Source organism: Prunus dulcis, chromosome 7 (genome assembly GCF_902201215.1).
Source record: "Prunus dulcis chromosome 7, ALMONDv2, whole genome shotgun sequence".
Lineage (NCBI taxonomy): Eukaryota > Viridiplantae > Streptophyta > Magnoliopsida > Rosales > Rosaceae > Prunus > Prunus dulcis.
In genome coordinates this window covers 9,537,168-9,546,013 of record NC_047656.1, presented here as the reverse complement: position 1 = coordinate 9,546,013, position 8,846 = coordinate 9,537,168, and the positions used below count along the sequence as shown (strand labels likewise).

The 8,846-nt window shown below is 40.5% G+C and overlaps 1 protein-coding gene across 5 annotated transcripts; it reads left to right on the top strand.

The window, feature by feature from the left end:
* Positions 1-1,021: 1,021 nt before the first annotated feature.
* LOC117634444 lies at positions 1,022-6,627 on the top strand. 5 transcript variants are annotated; one of them, XM_034368565.1, is made up of 10 exons: positions 1,022-1,302; positions 1,538-1,671; positions 2,736-2,830; positions 2,981-4,067; positions 4,155-4,446; positions 4,712-4,921; positions 5,079-5,252; positions 5,440-5,640; positions 5,722-5,835; positions 6,050-6,627. In XM_034368565.1, the coding sequence occupies exons 4-10, from the start codon at positions 3,028-3,030 to the stop codon at positions 6,386-6,388; spliced, it is 2,370 nt and encodes a 789-aa protein (XP_034224456.1). In that variant the 5' UTR covers positions 1,022-1,302; positions 1,538-1,671; positions 2,736-2,830; positions 2,981-3,027; the 3' UTR covers positions 6,389-6,627. The 5 variants fall into 5 exon arrangements, with proteins under 5 accessions (XP_034224456.1, XP_034224455.1, XP_034224457.1 ...); XM_034368564.1 differs by lacking the exon at positions 1,022-1,302 and adding an exon at positions 1,328-1,463; XM_034368566.1 differs by lacking the exon at positions 1,022-1,302 and adding an exon at positions 1,368-1,422.
* Positions 6,628-8,846: the final 2,219 nt, after the last annotated feature.

Genomic DNA, 8,846 nt, shown 5'->3' with positions numbered 1-8,846 from the left:
CATCTCTGCCCCATCAACTTAGTTTTCCACCTCTATGTTCACGTCCATTTTTCTAAAAGTTGCAACAACACAGTTAAAATCAAATTATTTCCAAAAGCTCTCAGTATATATGGTGCAATTTTAATGCAATCTTTCATATAAATTATAGTGCAATTAATAGTTATACATAATAATTATTCTTAATACAACAATTACCCATTTCTTAATCATACCAATAAGACATATATTCATTATAGCAGTTTCTCATACCTATTTAGTATTTAATTATATTTCATTGCCAACATGTTGACAATTGAGTAATATTTGTTTAACATAGGAACAAAATTACAGCTATCTCTTTTGGATGAGTTTGCCCTCAAATCTCATCCAAGCTCAACAAAGAGCCAACTAAGTGTCTTCTCAGTTAGTGGTGTATTCTGAGTTAAATGAGCTGTGTTTCATTAGGATTTGTCAAGCTTTGGGTCTTTGTTTTGAGTTGAAGACAACCCGACTGCAACTTAAGTTGCTCTTTTAATCCAACCGTCCAATTTTATCCAACGGTTGCGATCTGTCCTCATTTTTTCTTGGTAGGGGTTGTTTTGAGCCTAGGCCCCCTTTTGCCATGACAGAAAAGGATGGGAAGAAGTGCTCTTATGAGTCGATCCATGACAAAAAGAGATCGGTGGAAGTGCTCTTACCAATCGATCCTTCCGGAAAATTTTCCTAAATCCACCAATGTATGCACTAGATATTTGAGATATTTTTTCTTCAATTCCTCTTTCTCAAATATCACTTATATATAAATAGAATTGAACCTAGAAAAAATTGAAAATACAAATACAAGATGGTGCGTCAACATCTTCCATCGATCCCATAAAGAAGCAGATCACATTCAATCCAATCACCCTTGGCCCATCAACGGTAATTAATATTTGCTTTAAATTCCAAACACATTGACTCACTTGACAGTGGGGTAACTGTTATTCAACAAAGCCAATTATGGCAGTTTAGGTAATATCAGCAGTAAAAAACTTATGCCACACGACGCGTAACTCCGTAACCGGCAATACCCGGTCTCGCAACGCCCACCGACAACTTCACTCCCGGTCACCCCACTACCCCTCTCCATATCCGTACATCTCTCCCACTGAAGAACATCTCCTTTTTAAATGCCACCTTCCCTCCCTCCTCATTATTCAACAAATACTACAGCCACTCCCCAAATTCCCCACAAAAATTAAGGAGCCCACATTTCTCCATGCGATAATTGACGTGAATTATTGATAATCCCAAGGCACGCAGAGCCCAAAAAAAAAAGCTTCGGTAAGTGCTCAACCTTTTACTGTCAGTTTCACAGCTTTTTTACACTGCTCGAAGTTGTTTTTTTGGGGCGGGAAGAGACAACACGAGCAGGAAAAAGCGTCGTCGTTTTGGTCTGCTCTGGTCTGGATTCTGGAAGCTTTTTCATGGCGTAGCCAGATCTTGTAATTTTCTCTTGCGCTTGGCTTTCGACGTGGTTTTGGCTCTGTAAACTCACTTGTTTGAGTGCCATTTTCAGGTTCGAGCTCTTCAATTCTGCCATTTCCTCACTCTTTCGTGTCGATTTTGCCCCCAATTTGGCGTCGTTTTGGCTTGGGTTGCGACATTGCGATTGGATCTTCGGTCGCGTTCTGGTTCAGTTATTTCGACGCGGTAAGTTGCTGAATGTTTTCTTTCTCTCTCTTCCCATCTCCACTTGAACTTGACGTTATTTAATATTTTCGGTGTCGATCGTGCCACGTCAGCAGTACCGACGGTATAGATTGCACTCTTTAGTTATGAACGAAACACTGTTGTGATGATGGCCATTATTTGTGAATTCTGATTCGATCTCAGTTTGCTGTTGAAAAAATTTCCAAAAAGAATAATTACCGTTTTTGTTAATTGTGATTAAATTCAGCTAACTTTTTCACTTTTTTTATTTTTTCTATAATTTCATGGATTTGACTTCGTTCTATTGGTTGGCCATGCTAAAAAGAGAAAAAAGTGAATTAATCTATAAGTATTAGCGATCCTCTTTATTGGACCGTACGTGGTTTAGCTGTTGCCAGTTGCCAAATTGAGATGTATGTTCATTGTGTCAAATTTATTCCACGTTGATGGGGACGTAGAATATGATAGATTCATTGGGCTGGACCCTCCGAGCCATTTTAAGTTTTGATCCCATGGCCTTTTGGGCAAGTTTGAGCTGTTTCGATGTCATTGTTTTGAAACGTAGCCCTCCCTGTTTCAAAAAATAAAAAAAGAAAGAAATGTAGCGCTCCTGTGCTGTATATGATTTTGACCCGTCTGGTTGAAATTAATGGAAGATACCCGTGTCCTAAATGACAGTGGAAAATAACAGCTGCAATGCAATTTGATGATGGAATTAGTATTATAGCAGCATTATTTGCAATATTGGGTAGATGGGAACTGGCCCTTCTGAGGTGAATGAGTGAACAAACGTTTTTTGGACCTTTTTTGGTCTTTGGTGCTTGATTTTCTGTCTATCCTTTGAATTGAGATATGAATGCATGGCTCCATGACGGAGGCAAGCTTTAAATAGAGTTGTCATGAGCTTGCGTTCATTGGGTTCTACTGATATGAAAAATCAAGCTCTTGTGTTTTTTTTTTGGTGTACTCAGTTTGCTAATGGAGTGCTTGTTTGATTTTGTTTTATGTCAAAGGTCTTGTAAAACTCTCTAAGTTGATGACCCAGAATGATGTCTTATTTGCAGGCTTACCGGAAATAAGTTTGGAATAACTAAGGAAAGGCCCAGAAGAAGTTTTCTGGTTTATGCATTTTTAATTTGGAGAAGTCACTGCATAAGAGGTAGGTGAAATCCCTTCCTTATGTGCATTTAGTGTTGGCTTGGCTCTATTTATTTCTTTCCTTTTTTTTCCCCTCTCTAGTCTTCACTCTGAAAGTAATGAGAAGAAGAGCTTTGCTGGTTGTTGATTGTTTTGTTTTCTTCTATGTCAGTGTTTTTAATTGATTGTTATAGTTGGAGGAACTAAACCAAGCAAGGCATGAAGGAGGTTGAGAAAAGGAAAACCCCAAATACTAAAAACACCAAGCGCTCAGGAAGAACTGAAAGGAGAGACAATAAACTGAATCAAGGGAATCCTGGCAAGAGATTGAATGGAAAAGAAACTGAATCTAAAGACTCTTATGCTATACCAGACCCCAGTACTTTAGTAAGTGATTCAAACACGGGCACCGACCTCTCTGAAGTTAATGAAAACTTGGTTATACATTATGTGGATGATGTGAACAGGTTTGAGGAGGTGCCTCAAGATTTGAAAGCCAATCCAATGATTTCCAAAGGGAACATTGATGACGCTCATGGGAAGGAAGAGGTGTCGGATTGTGAGACAATAAAGGATTCCGTATCATCTCAAGGGGATTCACTTGAGGATGAGAATGTAGAACAAGCTTCAAGGGTTCCCAAAATCATTGCAAAGAAGAATCTCTCAGAGAGCTCTCATGGATCCAGGGAGAGGTCTGATAGCGAATCTAAGTCAAAATCCAAGGCACTACATCCTACAGAGAAAAAATCCACTAATTCTAATGAAGGAGCTTTGGGTAACACCAGAACTTCTTCTAGGAATAGTTCTAGCAATACAGAAGTTCCCTCTAAACCTTCGTCAGAATCATCTGAAGAAGTTGATGATAATCTTATTGTAGAGGTAAAAGGAAGTCATATCCTAGATGGGGCTTCAAATGGTGCCCAGAGTGTTGAAAATGACAATGAAACAGTACATGCTGAAGAAAATGGTGAGCAAGAGGATGTAACAGCTTTGGAACGAAAGGTTGAAGAAATGGAAATGAGAATTGGGAAACTTGAAGAAGAGCTCCGAGAAGTTGCTGCTCTTGAAATTTCCCTCTATTCTGTAGTACCAGAGCATGGGAGCTCAGCACATAAAGTGCACACACCGGCTCGGCGCATTTCTAGACTTTATATTCATGCTTGCAAGCTTTGGACTCAGGACAAGCGAGCCACAATTGCTAAGAACACTGTGTCAGGGCTTGTTTTGATCGCAAAGTCCTGTGGCAATGATGTTCCAAGGTAAAAATTATCATGTCATAAAACATAGTGTTAAAACATTGTCACTTTCCGAAACTAATATTTTCTCTTTTCCTTTTGTATTTTAAGGTTAACCTTCTGGTTATCAAACACTGTTGTGCTAAGGGAGATCGTATCTCAAGCATTTGGCATTTTACACCAGTCAAGTTCTTTAACAAAGTTTGCTGATATAAATGGGACTAGCAAAAGAAATGAAGTGAAGTCTCCAACACTGAAATGGAGGGGTGGTTCTGGTGGTAAACAAATGAACAGTTTTATGCAGTTTGCTGATGACTGGCAAGAGACAGGAACCTTCACAGCTGCATTAGAAAAAGTTGAATCTTGGATTTTCTCTCGGATAGTTGAGTCTGTCTGGTGGCAGGTACATCTACTCCAACAGAGTGTGTATAGATGTGTGTATCTGATTCTACAATTGAACCATTGTGATCGTTCGATGAATCAACCAAATAACCTTGCATTCTTGCATTTAACACATTAAAGGTGGCTGGAGTCCCTACTTCACAATAATCATGTTGTTTTAATGGCTAAGTTGCATGCCGAAGGCCATTTTTCCATGAATTAATATATTCTTGACAGTGGGTTTGATGGGCTTTTATGTTTTACTGACCAGAATCTTATTTTTTCAGGCTTTGACTCCAAATATGCAATCTCCAGCTGAGTATTCGTCTAATAATAACACAATTGTAAGGTTGTTGGGACCTGCACTGGGTGATCAGAAGCAAGGCAGCTTTTCTGTGAACCTTTGGAAAAATGCTTTCCAGGATGCTTCTCAACGACTCTGTCCTGTTCGGGCAGGAGGGCACAAGTGCGGCTGCTTGCCTGTGTTGGCGAGAATGGTATGGAATCCTCAAATACTTATCTAAGCTTCCTCTGCAGTTTAAATTTTCTTCGTCACAGGCAGTGGATTTTAACCTCAAACTACAGAACTTTCTCATCTTCATTAATTATTTTTTCTTCAGAGTTCTAATTAATTAGACATGATTTGCCTTTTAGGTTATGGAACATTGTGTTGCAAGGCTAGATGTGGCAATGTTCAATGCTATTCTGCGTGAGTCAGCCCATGAGATCCCTACTGATCCAGTGTCAGATCCCATTGTTGATCCCAGGGTTCTTCCTATTCCCGCTGGCGATTTGAGTTTTGGGTCTGGTGCACAACTCAAAAATTCTGTACGTATCATACTCATGTTTTTCATCCCTTTTATAATCTTTTTAAACCAGAAATATCCACCTTTACATGGCTGTCATAAACTATAAAACCACTGTGGTAAGGAAATTGGCAGTTCATCATTTGGAAGGGTAGGCCTCAAAATTGTGATTGCTAGATTTAAAACATGTGGAGGCTGCATTCATGCAGGTTGGAAATTGGTCTAGATGGCTAAGTGATATGTTTGACATGGATGCTGATGATTCCCTGCAAGAAGATAAGCCCGGCAGTCAGGATGATGACAGGCAGAGTGGGGATGGTGAATCTAAATCCTTCCTTCTTCTCAATGCCTTGAGTGATCTTTTAATGCTTCCCAAAGACATGCTTATCGACCGATCAATCAGAAAGGAGGTTGGTGTTCATAATTTATGTTCCCATTCTTTTCCTGTCTCTTATTGGACTGATTAAACTTTTTGCTTTCATGTATACTAGGTGTGCCCTTCAATTAGTCTCCCATTAGTTAAGCGGATACTTTGTAACTTCACTCCAGATGAGTTCTGCCCAGATGCTGTCCCAGGAGCTGTATTGGAGGCACTGAATGCTGAGGTATGATTTACCTTTCCCTACATCTATATATTACCATATAAAGCTTTTATTCAGTTTTCAAGTTCCATGACCACCTGTGTCTCTGCAATTACGGCTCGATGGTTTTGAAACAGTTGAAAAAGTTTGAATGAACTGCCCTTAAATGTTAATGTTAAAAAGTGCTTCTGTAATTGCATAGAAAAAAGTTTGATGTACTGTTTCTTCATTTGTTCAGAGCATCGTGGAGCGCCGATTGTCGGGAGAATCTGCGAGAAGCTTCCCCTATACAGCGGCACCAGTTATGTACAGCCCACCTTCCTCGGCTGATGTGGCAGAAAAAGTTTCAGAAGCAGGAGGAAGATCTCAACTGGAAAGGAACGTCTCAGCTGTACAGAGAAAGGGATATACCAGTGATGAGGAGCTGGAGGAGCTGGATTCTCCTCTAACATCCATCATTGACAAATTACCATCGTCTCCAACTATCGTAGCAAATGGAAATGGAAAACATGAGCACACGGGTCATGCCTGCACGAATGCGAGGTACGAACTGCTTCGTGAGGTGTGGTCTGGGTAAATGTTGAAAGAGCAGACTCCGGACTCTATGTATACCTGTTGTTTCTGTATCAACAAAGTTTTGGAGAAACTTAAACAGAACTGTGAATAATGAAAGGCAAATATCAAGAGGATTTGAAGTCTTTAGGCTATTCTCAAAATATGGCTAAAGCCATTAGATTTGTGTTATCTTTGTTTTCTGTATATTTATAGTGAGTTTCATTATCATATATCAAATAAAAGAGATTACTTACATGCTCAGTGAACTCAGTCTTGAATAATCTATCCAAGTTTCGACCAAAAAGAAAAAGAAAAATCTATCCAAGTGCAGCAGAAATGACGCTTCTGCCATCGTCTTCGAGATGTCAGAATAATGTCTTAAAGCATTGCAAATGCATGTTTACTTATTAGGAAGTCATGAATCGGAAAATTTAATAATATGAAAATTAAGGAATTGAAATTGGATCAATTACTCCCTCTATTTGACATTGGTAATACAACAGAATATTCAACCATTTACTTTCTTTAGATGGGAGCTTCATCCTGGTACTTGACCCCTTCTACTTCCTAGCCACCTTCAAACACCATGTCAGATCAAACACCACCAGAATACTTCCAAAAATTCAAGCACCAACACCAAAAATCCTGGTATGGATTCATCACACCCATATTTTGTTCATCAATCAGATCACCCCGGTCTCATGCTCGTTCCCATAAAGTTGAACGGCAGCAATTACCCATCTTGGAGTAAATCCATGCTCCATGCTCTCACGGCCAAGAACAAAGTTGGCTTTGTCAACGGATCCGTTCAACCTCCTTCAGAAACAGAACAACCAACCGAATATGCTCTCTGGAATCAATGCAACAGTATGATTTTATCATGGCTTGCTCATTCGGTGGAACCCGATCTGGCCAAAGATCTCTTGTCACATCTCGGGATCAACTCCGCCGTAGCACGATATTGTCCGCTTTAGGCCCCCCTCTCTGCCCTCACGGTTTTGTTTCTGGGAACTCACGAGCAACTTCCCAGTGGGTCACCCATCATGGGATTGCTTTAGCCCCCAACTCGCTTAACTTCGGAGTTCTACGACTCCGAAGCCAGTGAGCTCCCAAAAGGCTCATGCTAGATGGATGAATGTCAGGGCACATCACCCCCACAATCCATCTCATGGTGATACCAAATTGTCGATTCCAACTATCCGCTTGATTTTAGATCACAAACTCATGAGCAGAAGAATCGCTCCAACCAAAGCCTTAGATGGATGCGGGTGTGCACATATAAGGCACATCACCCCCTCTCTGTTGGTTGATGTGGGATCTTACATCTCTGGGACGAATTAGAAACATATCAAACACCTCTCACATGTAACGAGATGAAAGCACACAATACACAAAAGGAAGAAGATCGGATGATGCAATTCCTTATAGGCCTCAACGACACCTACAACGGTGTTCGCGGGAATATCCTCATGATGTCGCCATTGACTAATGTCCGCCAAGCCTATTCACTTGTCACAAAAGGAAGAAGATCGGATGATGCAATTCCTTATGGGCCTCAACGACACCTAAAACGGTGTTCGCGGGAATATCCTCATGATGTCGCCATTGCCTAATGTCCGCCAAGCCTATTCACTTGTTGTTCAAGACGAAACACAGCGACGAATAACATCAGGACCAACAGAGAATTTTTCCATTGCCGCTGCGATTCACAGCCGATCAAACAATATGTCGAATAATTCGACGAACAAACACAGCACTGTGATAGAAACGGTCATACAATTGAAGAATGTCGGACCCTCAAATTCCATTGCAAGTATTGTGATAGGAGAGGCCACACTGAGGATAGATGTAAATTTAAAAATGGGACATGGGTTCCCAATGACACAAGAATTCAAGGGAGTAGGCATAATCAATCTAAGCAACAACGTCAAGGGTCTAGAGGGCACATCAATTCGCGTGGGTCCTTTCCTACTGCCCACGCCGCAGACACAGCTCCAGCGCATGAGGCCCAATCATATGGTTTCAGTGCACCAACCCAGCCAGCCTCTCAATCCAACCCTTTACATGGGTTTTCTGCAGAGCAACTCCAACAACTAGCACATGCCGTTTCTATGATGAGTTCAACTCATTCCTCTGGTAATAGCAATGCTTATGCAAATGCTGCAGGTTTGGCTCCTTTTTCCATTCCCTCCATAAATTATGTGTTCACTAAACCTTGGATTTTGGATAGCGGAGCTACTGATCACATCACTTATGATCCCACACTTTTCACTAAAACTGAATCATCACAAATGCCCATTGTTAATTTACCTACTGGTTCTCATGCCCCAATCACTTCCACTGGCACTATACCATTCAATTCAAATATCACATTAGACAAAATTTTGTGTGTTCCATCTTTTCGCTTAAATCTTATGTCTGCCAGCAAACTCACTACTTCTCTAAACTGTTGTGCCATTTTGTTTCCTACCTTCTGTGTC

Excerpts from the sequence above, each read along its gene's own strand:
- LOC117634444 (XM_034368565.1), top strand. The coding sequence starts at position 3,028 with ATGAAGGAGGTTGAGAAAAGGAAAACCCCAAATACTAAAAACACCAAG. Across the intron at positions 4,068-4,154 it reads TGTGGCAATGATGTTCCAAG|GTTAACCTTCTGGTTATCAA; the intron begins GTAAAAATTATC and ends TTGTATTTTAAG. Across the intron at positions 5,253-5,439 it reads GTGCACAACTCAAAAATTCT|GTTGGAAATTGGTCTAGATG; the intron begins GTACGTATCATA and ends GCATTCATGCAG.